This window comes from Thalassophryne amazonica, chromosome 12 (assembly GCF_902500255.1).
Source record: "Thalassophryne amazonica chromosome 12, fThaAma1.1, whole genome shotgun sequence".
Classification (NCBI taxonomy): Eukaryota; Metazoa; Chordata; class Actinopteri; order Batrachoidiformes; family Batrachoididae; genus Thalassophryne; species Thalassophryne amazonica.
This window is the reverse complement of record NC_047114.1, coordinates 95,257,445-95,270,217: the sequence shown is the minus strand read 5'-3', so window position 1 is coordinate 95,270,217 and position 12,773 is coordinate 95,257,445. Positions and strand designations below refer to the sequence as shown.

Here is a 12,773-nt window from a genome sequence, read left to right as displayed (position 1 = left end):
GTCGCCAAACAAAGACGGAAGGGAAACAAAATCACAACCATATAATCCAGTCTGAGACTTCGCCACTACATCCTGCACACTGTAGCTTTATTGCCAAGACCTAATTACTATAAAATAACTTTGACACATAATAAAACAGCAGCCGATTTTTAACCAAAGCCGAAATATGACCATCGGGTATTGTGAAGACTTGGCGTCTGTGCTCAGCACAAGTCCAGTACTATTACCAGATCCTCAAACTCAGAAGCACAAACTTTAGACAAGTTCAAAGATGACTAACCTTGACCTATTTTAAGAGGTCAAAAGGTCACATTCTTTCTACACATTCATTACATCCACTTTGCCTGTTGTCATAACGTTACATTTACAGGGTGCAATCTCGGGATAATGAACTTGCAGGACATTGGATGTAGCTGACCTTGACCTACTTTCAGGATCAAAATTTTACGTTGTTTCAAGGGGACGCATCTTTTGATCGGATTGATGACGTAACACTGTGACTCCTTTATTTGAGTACTAATGAACCCAATTATAGGAGTCCAGGGGGGAAAGCGATGCTTTTTATGTCTTAAATAAAAATCAAAAGGGAAAACGCCTTTAAATCTGCTGTGCCTGCTGTTATTTTTAATAAATGCTACCTTTGTGGTCACAAAAAAAAGTTTAATTAGGTTCAGTACCTTCAGTTCCTTAATGAATAAAATTGGCTCCAAAACCACCTGATGAAAACAGTAAAATAAAACATTTAATAGTTTTAGTTTAAAAAAAAAAGGATATTATGCAAACCTAATAACTGAAGCTGCTTTTATTAGAAAAAGTGGCCACATACTTTATTCTAATTAAAGGCGCTTTTGAAGTTACAGGTAATGTTTACCTGGGGACTGTTTTAGACCACGCCCCCTTGGAAAAGTCTGCATGAACCAGAGAGAAGCAGAAGGTAAGATGTCTCACTCTGTCATTGTTACGTGATCCAAAGAGGCCACACCCACTCAGACTTGGCTTAGTTTGAATCTGGCTGCAAGAATAAATAAAAATATGAGCTCTCAGAGTCACCGGCACCTGATTTACACACAACTTTCTCTTCTGGAAGATTTTAATACACAAATTTATGCCTTTTTGCACCCCACAACATAATGAGTGTAATGAAAAATGCAACATTGCAACTTTAGCTGTGCGTTAGTGGTCACCTGGATGGTTAGTGACTGAGTGCATGAAACACAAATATGCAATTAAGTTACAAAAAAGTAACTGGCCCTTGCAAAGAGAATCTGATTGCAGATACAGTACCCTGTCATGCATGCACATAATTAACAGCATTATTCAGTCAGTCAGTGGGTCTACAAAATCTCCAAGTCCATAAAACTAACTGCATATAACGCTCTGAAATTTAGGAGTCTGATATATGAAGGTAAGCACCAGTCAACCTGTGGTTTTGGTTCAAGTTGGCATATTTTTACCTGAAAAATGACTTGCAAAATAAATTAACGACATATGAGAGCATTAAGTTGCTTGGAAAGCCTTGTTGCTAAGAACACTGTCGCTTGCTTTTCCTCTGCAGTGGCTGCAGCATGGGACAGCAAAGGAAAACGTAGAGCAGGTGAGCGAGTCCACAGTTTGTGATGGCAGTAACTCAAAAACAGTAAATGCTCTCATCTTGTAAATCACATTAAGAGAGCACATAATGACGACTACAACCCCTGGCAAAAATTATGGAATCACTGGCCTCGGAGGATGTTCATTCAGTTGTTTCATTTTGTAGAAAAAACGCAGATCACAGACATGACACAAAACTAAAGTCATTTCACAAAAACACCTGCATCAAAGCAGATTTGCTCGTTAGTCTGCATCTAAAAAGGAGTGATCACACCTTGGAGAGCTGTTGCACCAAGTGGACTGACATGAATCATGGCTCCAACACGAGAGATGTCAATTGAAACAAAGGAGAGGATTATCAAACTCTTAAAGGAGGGTAAATCATCACACAATGTTGCAAAAGATGTTGGTTGTTCAGTCAGCTGTGTCTAAACTTTGGACCAAATACAAACAACATGGGAAGGTTGTTAAAGGCAAACATACTGGTAGACCAAGGAAGACATCAAAGCGTCAAGACAGAAAACTTAAAGCAATATGTCTCAAAAATCGAAAATGCACAACAAATGAAGAACAAATGGGAGGAAACTGGAGTCAACGTCTGTGACCAAACTGTAAGAAACCGCCTAAAGAAAATGGGATTTACATACAGAAAAGCTAAATGAAAGCCATCATTAACACCTAAACAGAAAAAAACAAGGTTACAATGGGCTAAGGAAAAAGCAATCGTGGACTGTGGATGACTGGATGAAAGTCATATTCAGTGATGAATCTCGAATCTGCATTGGGCAAGGTGATGATGCTGGAACTTTTGTTTGGTGCCGTTCCAATGAGATTTATAAAGATGACTGCCTGAAGAGAACATGTAAATTTCCACAGTCATTGATGATATGGGGCTGCATGTCAGGTAAAGGAACTGGGGAGATGGCTGTCATTACATCATCAATAAATGCACAAGTTTACGTTGATATTTTGGACACTTTTCTTATCCATCAATTGAAAGGATGTTTGGGGATGATGAATCATTTTTCAAGATGGTAATGCATCTTGCCATAGAGCAAAAACTGTGAAAACATTCCTTGCAAAAAGACACATAGGGTCAATGTCATGGCCTGCAAATAGTCCGGATCTTAATCCAATTGAAAATCTTTGGTGGAAGTTGAAGAAAATGGTGCATGACAAGGCTCCAACCTGCAAAGCTGATCTGGCAACAGCAATCAGAGAAAGTTGGAGCCAGATTGATGAAGAGTACTGTTTGTCACTCATTAAGTCCATGCCTCAGAGACTGCAAGCTGTTATAAAAGTCAGAGGTGGTGCAACAAAATACTAGTGATGTGTTGGAGCTTTCTTTTGTTTTTCATGATTCCATAATTTTTTCCTCAGAATTGAGTGATTCCATATTTTTTTCCCTCTGCTTGGTCTAAAAAAGTAACCGTTACTGCCACATTTTTTTTCCCCTGATTTCTTATAGTGTTTCTTAAAGCCAGATAGTTGCCATTTGAAATGACTTTAGTTTTGTGTCATGTCTGTGATCTGCTTTTTTTATACAAAATTAAACAACTGAATGAACATCCTCCGAGGCCGCTGATTCCATAATTTTTGCCAGGGGTTGTAATTAATTATATGGTGGTTTGGTTTGCTGAACAATGTGCACATTGTGCGCTCCATCCACCGGTGCCCACTTTCATCTCCAAAGCCAGATAAGTTTATGTTGCAGCCATAATATACGACAAAATATACAATGCAAAGGTCATGTAAAACTGGAATTAAAGCTTTATTGCCTGTAGTGTTGGGAAAGTGTAATGCCACGGACCCACAACAGGGGGCATAAATGAATAGACAATGAATGAGCCGAAAATAGAACACTCTTGTGAATGTGCACAACAAAATAGACGATTACAGAATCTCGTATGTAGTCAATCTACAAAGGTGACGTGTGGGCAGGCTCGAGGATAGAAGACGTCCGTCCAGAGAGGAGCCGGAACCCACACGATTTCCTCCGCCACCGAACCCGGAGAATACTGGAGCCGCCAAGTCCCGAGTCCCCAGGTGATCACCGTCTCCGGCTGTCGGATCTGGTACTGCTGGCAAGAAAGAGAAACAGTCAAGGGTGGGTGTGAGCACACACCCAGCAAACAGTCAGCAAAACAGTCTTTAGTTTCACACGGAGGGGAAAACTCCACCTCCAATCCAGAAACTCGGCACGTGCAGTATTTGTGAGTACTTTGAGTATTTGTGAGTATTTGTGCGCCCTCTCGTGCCTGAAGCCCGCACTTCAAGCAGGGCGCCCTCTGGTGGTGGATGGCCAGCAGGACCTCCTCTTCAGCGGCCCACACAACATGTAGTTGGGGATGATGACAAAACTTTTCGTCTGTACTGCAAATTAGTGATGCAAATTCAAAAGATTGTTTCTGAACATTTTGAAAGCTTTGCAGCAATCTTTGTTTTTAAAAGGAATCCCTCTGGTGTTGTGCTCAATAGATCATCATTACGTTACTGTCTATATTTACTCCTCTGGTGTTGCAGCAATGAAACACAAATGACTGGCTGCAGTCATTGTGTCTGTACCTGTATCAACACGTGTGCATAGGCTGTTCCTAAAAAATAAAGAATTATTCTGCACGAGCACATAACAGCTCACTGCTTGTTCTGCTGTTTAATCAACTTGAAATTTGCTGCTGCTGGAGATGGACTGTCTGCAGGCTGCAAACACATGTGAGTGATGCATTCTCTGAAACCCCTTCTGCTTTTTATACACAGATGAGTTCATCTTTTTTTTTATCTTATAAAGTCTGTACAGTTTGTAGCTGAAGCTGATTATTCTTTTGGTAGACAATGAGGGGGGAAAAGCATCAAACCATTATTAGATTGCAGCTTTTAAATTACTTATTACTCAGTCATGATTTAATTGCACTGTGATGTAAATATTTTACTAAGAAAACTATGATAATCTAAATTATGTAAGATTTAAGTTGTTAATTAAATGGGGCAGGATACTTATAAAACAGAACTTCAGCAGGAATTATCAGTTTTGTAATGGGATTAATCATTCTTTTTTTTTTTTTTTTTTTACCATTTGTCTGGGTCACGGTGGCAGCAGATTAAGCAGCTCGTCCCATGCTTCCCTACCCTCACTCAAGTCCTGGGATAATAGAATGATATTCAATAAAATATACAGAATACACAAATGAGAATGTATGCGTGATGTGATTAAAACCTAAATTATAGGTCAGATAGGGATTTATCTATGATGAAGATACAAAACCAAACAGTATTTTGTATTTTACAGAAGGTTTGAGAATAAGTTTGTCTTTAATGTGAAAAAGACACAACAGTGCCACTTAGTTCTTAGTTTTTCTTTGATGTTTTTTAAAGAACACAGTAGTTATTATATAGGTTATCTATATAATTACTAATTTTTCTGGGCCACATATTAAAACTAATCCCCTCAGATCTGAGTGGTTTTGACTGATGCTTCATCAAATATAACATGAAAACATGCAAAAGGTTTGTTCATGTATTTCTGTTAGTATCCAACAGGAGGCAGTAAATGACTGTTGAGAGCAAATGCAAAGTATTGTGATTTGTTGTTTTTATTTAAAGATGCAAGCACATTATAAACGTCCAATGTGAGGAAAATTCGAGTCTCGTAATAAAAATATTGCATATTAGTATACTGCAAATATGCAGTATACTAATAAAAATATTCTTTATTATTATTATTATTATTATTATTATTATTATTATTATACTGGCAGCAGTTGCCAGTTTGAAGTGACTTTAAAGTACAAATGTTCACTCCTGTAAGTAGAGCTTTGTGTTCATTGTTTTTACATTTATTATTCCCAAGTTCAGTAAAACATCTTGTAGCATTACAATTAAATTCATAATCAAATAAAATTTTAACTGAGTCGTGTGATGTCATGAGGTAAGCACAGATTGCTCAGTCAGACATTGACATTCCTGTTAAACATCCTTAAAGTTGCCCAACTCCACTTCCACCCGTGGAGAAACTACTCAATGACAAATTTAACTGAGGTCTGAAATGACTCGTTTGCAGGAGTCCCCCCCATGTGAGAACAGGTGATGACAAACAGCTCTTCTCCATTTAAAGAAACAGGTACAGAAGGTTGCGGGTTCTCTGAGATCTCAAATGACATACTGGAGGATTATTCCAATAATTTATGCCAGGGGATCCCAACCTTTTTTTAACGTAGATACATTAAAAAAAAGGTTGTTACATGTGTACAGCAGCTCCCCTTAGATGAGTTACCAGTCCATTGCAGGTTACTTCTCCAGCTGAGGTTGGTTCCTATTTACAGCTCAGTAGACGGGGACAAAGACAGAAACACATGCCGTAACGTCAGCGTAAATTGAACCCCAGTCTTTTGGGCAGCAGTTTATCACTATTCAACCTTGTCTGTTGCTAATCACAGGATCCCGGTGCCACCCCACTGACTGTCGCCACAGCGCAGCCAGTGGGCTAGACATTTCTATGTTCAGGGAGCCATGAAACATTTCAGTTAGGGGCGAGATAACTTCACTTGTACTGATCCGATTGCCACCAAACTTGGTGTGTGTTTGACGACTGGTGACCCCAAGACGTCTATTGAATTTGGGGTGAAAAGGTCCAAGGTTAAAATCATTGTGCTATACGTTGTAAAAGCCTTCTGCAAACAGTATCCCTTGTCAATGGTAAGCTTATTAATGTTTGCCAGGGTGCTGTGAGTGATTGTGGACTATATGTTTGTTTTTTAAGAGCTCACATGGTATGACATCATCAGTAAACAAACTGACTGGAGTGAACTTCAAGAAAATTTTACTCAGCAAGATGAATTTTACATGGCTTATTAGTTGCATACATTTTTGGAGAGGCTTTTCATTGGGTTGTGAGGGCATGACATTGCCATGTGATGTCTAGATCGGCTTTGATGAAATTTGCTGCAAACATACACCAAATTGGCCATATTCCTTTAGATGCCATTGTACCACTAACAACCTATTAAAAGTCATTACTACCATTATTTTTACCCTGGGAGCCAGTGAAGTGGGAATAACAAGATAGTATGCGTGGGTGTGTGGAAGAGAATATAAAAACTTCTGGAAGGATTTCCTTCAAACTTGGTGGGAATATTACTTGGATAGATATCTACAGGTGGTTAAATTTTGGAATAGTTTGGTCAAAGATAAAGGAAAACATGGTGTAAAATTTTGGTGTTAATTGGTGTTAAAAATTGTAAAAAAAAACAAACGGGATGAAACGGCTTAATCTGGCTTGCCTCCTAACAGGCTGGCTTATAAAGTGCGGACCTGGCAACCTGCCTGAAAATGAAAGAAAGGAGCTCAAGGAGCTTTGAAGAAAAACCGCAACAAATGTTGCTCAGCTTCAACTTTTACCCCAATGGAGCAAGATCAAACAAGTTTCAAGTCATAATCACTACAAATACGAATACCCCGTTTAAAGAAGTTTGAACATGATAGAAGCCATTAAGATTACAAATACTGTGAAGTTACCACATATTATTAACAATTTTGAGAATCTGGCTGAATTTTTTTAAACAGTGCAAAAATTGGAATCAGATTTCAAATCTGTTGCCAATGATGACCACAACTACTACGTATACCAAGTTTATTCAAGATTGACAAAGATGGATAAAGAAGTTTGCTTCAAGATGTGCCCCGACTTGCTATTCAGGGTAGAGGTGGGCAATATCGGTAATTTTGGTATTGATCCAACACCAAGTAAATACAGGCCCAGTATCGCCAATACCGATACCGATACTTTTTCATATTTAAGCTTCATAGATCCAAAGGATCCAAAAAACCTAGGATAGAATTTCGTCAAACATTGTATGTGACAACAAAATACTTTATTATCACAATCAACATTTTTGTTTAAAAAATATCACTCAACACAACTTAAAACAAAATCTCCTGAGGTAGAGGGCTGACAAACCACAATACAAGGGTGCGCTGCTCCGTGTTGTGTGACACAGAGCAGCGCTGCTCTTACAGACAGAGAGTAGACTTTGATGAATCTGTGTGCGCAGCAGTCAGTGCGTGCCGGAGAGAAAAAAAGCTTGAGTATCGATCTTTTTACACGAGGATTGTTCAATATCAGTACCAGCGTTGGTATCAATATTATCAATATTAGGATCGATCCGCCCACCTCTAATTCAGGGTTAAATGGTGCTCTGTGGAATAGCTCCATAACTTTTGTGATGGTTGCCCCATTCATTTTCATTACTCAATTCACTTTTCAAAAGGATTTCTCACAAAAGAAGCAGTTGTCAAAGATAAAGACTGTCCTCGGAGGCTCGTTTGCTAATAATCTCACGACGACTCGAGGTTTTTTTTTTTTCTTTTCTTTTATTTTCTTTTTAAGGTGAATTTGCCCTTTAAATTTGAACTCAAACTCTTCTTTAAACCCGAGTGGCTCATCGTGCGGCGCACTGAGGATCTGCGTCAATCTTCCGGACCGGCAGGTGGCAGCAGAGAGAAGCAACGCTTCCTGCGAAGCCGACACAGTCACAACAAGAGGAGGAAGAGGAAGAACGACAGCTCTGGATCGTCGTCGACTGCCTTGCGTGACAACACAGGGATCGCGTTCAGGCTTCGGGTAAAAACATTTCATTTTTTCTTTCCTTTCCTCGCGTCTCGGCTTTCTTTTGAGGAGGCGGGAAAGCGCGCTGCGCTCGCGCCGCCGTCGGCGCTTTGAAGACGCTCAAACATGCCGATGGAGGCTCGCGCACCAAAATGGCTGGGCGCAGTCAAATGTGAAATATTTCTGCTAAACCTCCGACTTAACGCACGCTACGCCGCTGTCACGCAAACAGTGGCTGGAAGGCGTCAATCGAAGCGTTTAAAGTGCGCTTGGTTCTGTTTGTTGTTGCTGTTGTTTTTTTTTTGTTTTTTTTTTACCGTCGTTTTTTTTCCTGAGTGGGCCTCACAGCCGATTAATGCATCATTAACCTGTTGTTTACTCTCTTTTTCGACTATAATCTGCAAAGAAAGCAAATCGTTGGGGACAAATTGCTGTTTTATTTACGTGCGATGTCTTGCTGTTTCTAAATTATCATGAGAAAAACATGCAAATTGTGATCCACTTCTCAGCTCTGCAGGTTACTTCTGTGCCTGCTTTTATTTTGAAAGTTGTCACATTTGATCAGGTTTTTTTTTTAATGCTTCTTGTTCAGGTTGCTCCTGTTTTACCTGCAACATGTCCGACTTGTTGAGATATATCGACTATGACCACAAAGCCACCTTCCTGAAGATGCTCAACCAGCAGCGGATGGAAGGCGAGCACTGCGACGTGGTGGTTGTGGTCGAAAACATCGAGTTCAGGGCACACAGGTGTGTGTTGGCGGCTTGCAGCAACTACTTCAAAAAGCTCTTCAAGAAGCAGAGCGACGAGGACAACTCCATCGTGGAGCTGGACTTCATCCGTTCCGATATCTTCGAAGAGGTTCTTAACTACATGTACACGGCCAGACTCGCTGTCAGGAAGAAGGACATCAATATGATGATGTCATCTGGACAAATCCTGGGCATCAACTTCCTGGACAACCTGTGCACCCAGAAACGAGAGCTGACCAACATGAAGACCCGGGAGAACCAGGCGCCCGGGGATCATGGGATGCGAGCTCAGGATGCGATCCTGAAGGAGTTGGCGATGGAGGAGGTGAGAAAGAACAGCTTTTATGAGCAGGGTATGGACGGTATGGGTCCTGGGGGGTCGCACGTTCCCCAGCCGCACAACTACAACACCAACATGAGCAAAGACCCCCACAGTCACGGCTGGGGGTCCACCTCCTCCACCGACATGAAGCTGGAGTACCTGCTGTACGGCCACCGCGACCACGGTTCCTGCCAGACCCCGGGCACAAAACCCATGGACCACAACGCCAAAAAGGAGCGGCTGCTGACTGCCAACCGACCGTACGGCTGCGAGCACTGCCCCAAAGCTTTCACCACTGCCGCTCACCTCAAGGAGCACCTGAAGATCCACTCGGGCTTTAAGCCGCACCGCTGCGTCGTGTGCGGCAAAGCCTTCATCCGGGGTCCCGACCTTAAGCGGCATGAGAGGGTTCACAGCAACGAGAGGCCCTTCGCCTGCCAAATGTGCGAAAAAGCCTTCAAGCACAAGTCGCACCTGAAAGACCACGAGCGGCAGCACCGGGGTGAGCGGCCATTCAACTGCGGCTCCTGCGACAAAGCCTTCATCAAAGCGTCCGACCTGAAGCGCCACTGGAACACGATGCACAGCGGAAACCCCCGCAGACAGATGTCACTGTCTCCCGCCGCCTCCCAGCACGGCCAGGGAGACGCCCCCGACCAGAGAGACTGGAAAATGGAGACCGGACCCCACTCGCAGACTCCGGAGACTGCTGAGCCCACAAACTCCCGGTGACATCACAAACACAGGCGGCGACACACACATACACACTCGTACATTAATACACACTGACGCAGCCGTGGCCTGTGATGGGCAGCGTGGCCTGAGCTCACGTGGACAATGATCGCAGTGAGTAACTTGAGATGATAGCATGTTCATAAGACTGTGAGGCTGTATTATTGTTCCAAAAAGAGCTACGTTTAAAGTTGTTTTCTTCCTCCCCACTTGTATAAAAAAAGAAAAAAAATGTAAATGTTTAGTTCACGCTACATATATTTTTCACAAAGCGTCGCTATCTAGACCGGGGTGGGGGTGGGGGGGTATTGTCATAACATTATTCTCTTTTACTTTTACGGGATTTGTAACATTTAAATGTTTGTTTAACCTTTACTGAATTTTATGGAGATAAGAGATTTTTTTTTTTTTTCTGCATAACATTTGTTGCATTGAGTATATTCATGTGGATGTTTTTAAATGGATGTGTTTAGTTGTAATGATTGATTTACACTGTAAGAGTCACCACGTTGCATTTGACACAGATGATACCAAAGTCTTGGGTCCTTGATGGATGGTCTTAAGAGACCGTCCCTGCCCCAAGCAACCAGCCAACTAGATTTACTGTTATACAGTATAACTGTCATCCAGCTATCAACAGTCAATGATAGATGTCTGTATATACTGTAGCTTAGTTTGTTGCACAGGTAAGAGTACATGGTAATTAAATATGCACATATAACATTGTCCTACTCCTACACTTTGACAATAAACACCATTTGCTGTGTTTTAATGCTTTTTTCCAGAATAGTTTTTGTTATTACTATTGAAGAAACTGCAGATTATTTGATGAATAGGTCTGGACCCATCTCGGCTCCCGTCCAGGTATTTGTCTGTCCTGTTTCTGCCTCTTTGCCCTACAGATGAATTTATTCGGGTATCTTGCATGTGGTAATACGGGTTAGGCTACATCTGAGTGCACCCTGGAAACACAGTGTGTCAAAATGTGAAATTATTATGTTTAATGCAACTTTCGTAACAAGTTCTTTTCTGAGAAATTTTCAGTTGGTGCCTTGATTGTTCCAGACTTTCACACCAGATACTAACTCACTTTTTTTTCGACTACAATTGATAAAATTCTTGATAGTATTTTTTTTTAATTATTATTATTATTTTTTTTACAACTTTTAATTTAAACTTGGACTGTTATAGTGGTTATATCTGTGTTTGTCTGCAGAAATATTTTCAAAATGCAAACTGAAATTTCAGCCAAACTTGGTGGATGAACTCTGTGGACCATCTGGTGCAACATTGGTCATATTATGGTCAAAGGTCAAATTTGAGGCCATTGCTTTATGCATTAATGACCATATCTCGGTAATTAGGTGAGATGTTGAAATGTGGCTTTTCTGCACAGACCTCTGTCAAAATGAAACATTTCCAGGAAATGCATTGGCATTGCCCATTACTATACTGACAGCTTCCCGCCAGCGAGTGCCGGAACAGTAGCCCTGTGTCATGCATCTGCCAGCCGGAAGTCCAGAAAGAATATCTTTATGTTGCAGAGGATCCCGACCCAAATTAGACTGACTGGTCAGTAGTTGGTGGTCACACAGCAGGGTCCAGACATGTAGCAATGTTATTTAATTTTACTCTTTCATTATTATTTCTATTATTAATGAACAGAGTTGTCCGTGCCTCTGCACTGACACAGATGGTTATGTACACTTGTTCTTATTGGTGCTGTCCTGTGGTGGAAGTTGTGCAGAGCTGTGATTTTTTTTTTTTTTTTTTTTGACAACTTTTCAAACTTTAAGACACTATCAGTGGGAAAACTGTAAATTGCAGGGGCCCTGAGTTCAAGTGTTGTTGATGGAATAATGGAGATGTGGTCCTGCACCATCCTGAGAAGAGGTCCAGTAATTATGGCTGCAACTGTCATTTTTATTACCAGTTAACTTGTTGGGTATTTCATTTATTATATATAATTTTACAGTGTAGCTTGCAAATTGTTCAATCTCCCAAAGTATCATCTTCCATTTCCTGCCTGTTGTATCAATTTAAAAGCCCAGCATACTGAGTTTGCAGTCGTATTAAAGTGAGAAAAAGGCCACAGTGTCACACTGAGGTGGAACATGTAAATATCTGATAGTTGCTGTGTTGCAGTCAGGCTGATAATGAAGAAATCAGCACTAAAAACATGTAATATCACCTGTGTGGCTGTGCTGTCTGTGCAGAAGACTGTACCTGAATATTTTCAGGTTCTGCAGGGGATTTTTTTTAATTACAGAAGATCGTTCGCAATTATGAAAACCGCAGATTGATTGATTGTGACACATACTGACACTTGTTGCTCATATGTGATCATCTGCTGTTGGTTATAAGATAAAATGCTCACATAAGCTATGCTTAAAAAGATTTTTGAGTCCCATTATGATGTTTGTTGCCAGCAAAGTTAATTTCATAAGATAAGTTGGATATTTTCATTGGCAACCACAGACTTTTATAAGAGGCATAAAAATCTTTCCTGTGGAGGCCACATGGCATGAACAGCAACAGTGCTGGTGAACACGTTTGGTTATGTTGTCACTGCTAGTTAAGGGAATCTGAGTCAGATATAACCAGATTTGATCCACTTTCAGATCCAGGACTGAATTCAGATTTTTTGGGGGGTGTGTAATATATGTACCTCCCTCCCTCAAGTTTTCTTAGTGTTGTTCCATGTTGGTCATAACATGGAACAACATGCTTAAAATATCACTCAGTTTCCAAAGTTGGAATAGAAAATGAAAGGAGA

At 40.8% G+C, this 12,773-nt stretch overlaps 1 protein-coding gene across 1 annotated transcript; it reads left to right on the top strand.

Moving 5' to 3' along the window:
* The first annotated feature begins 8,068 nt into the window (after positions 1 to 8,068).
* LOC117522062 (zinc finger and BTB domain-containing protein 14-like) lies at positions 8,069 to 10,769 on the top strand. Its single transcript, XM_034183432.1, has 2 exons — positions 8,069 to 8,206; positions 8,784 to 10,769. The coding sequence occupies exon 2, from the start codon at positions 8,807 to 8,809 to the stop codon at positions 9,995 to 9,997; it is 1,191 nt and encodes a 396-aa protein (XP_034039323.1). The 5' UTR covers positions 8,069 to 8,206; positions 8,784 to 8,806; the 3' UTR covers positions 9,998 to 10,769.
* Positions 10,770 to 12,773: the final 2,004 nt, after the last annotated feature.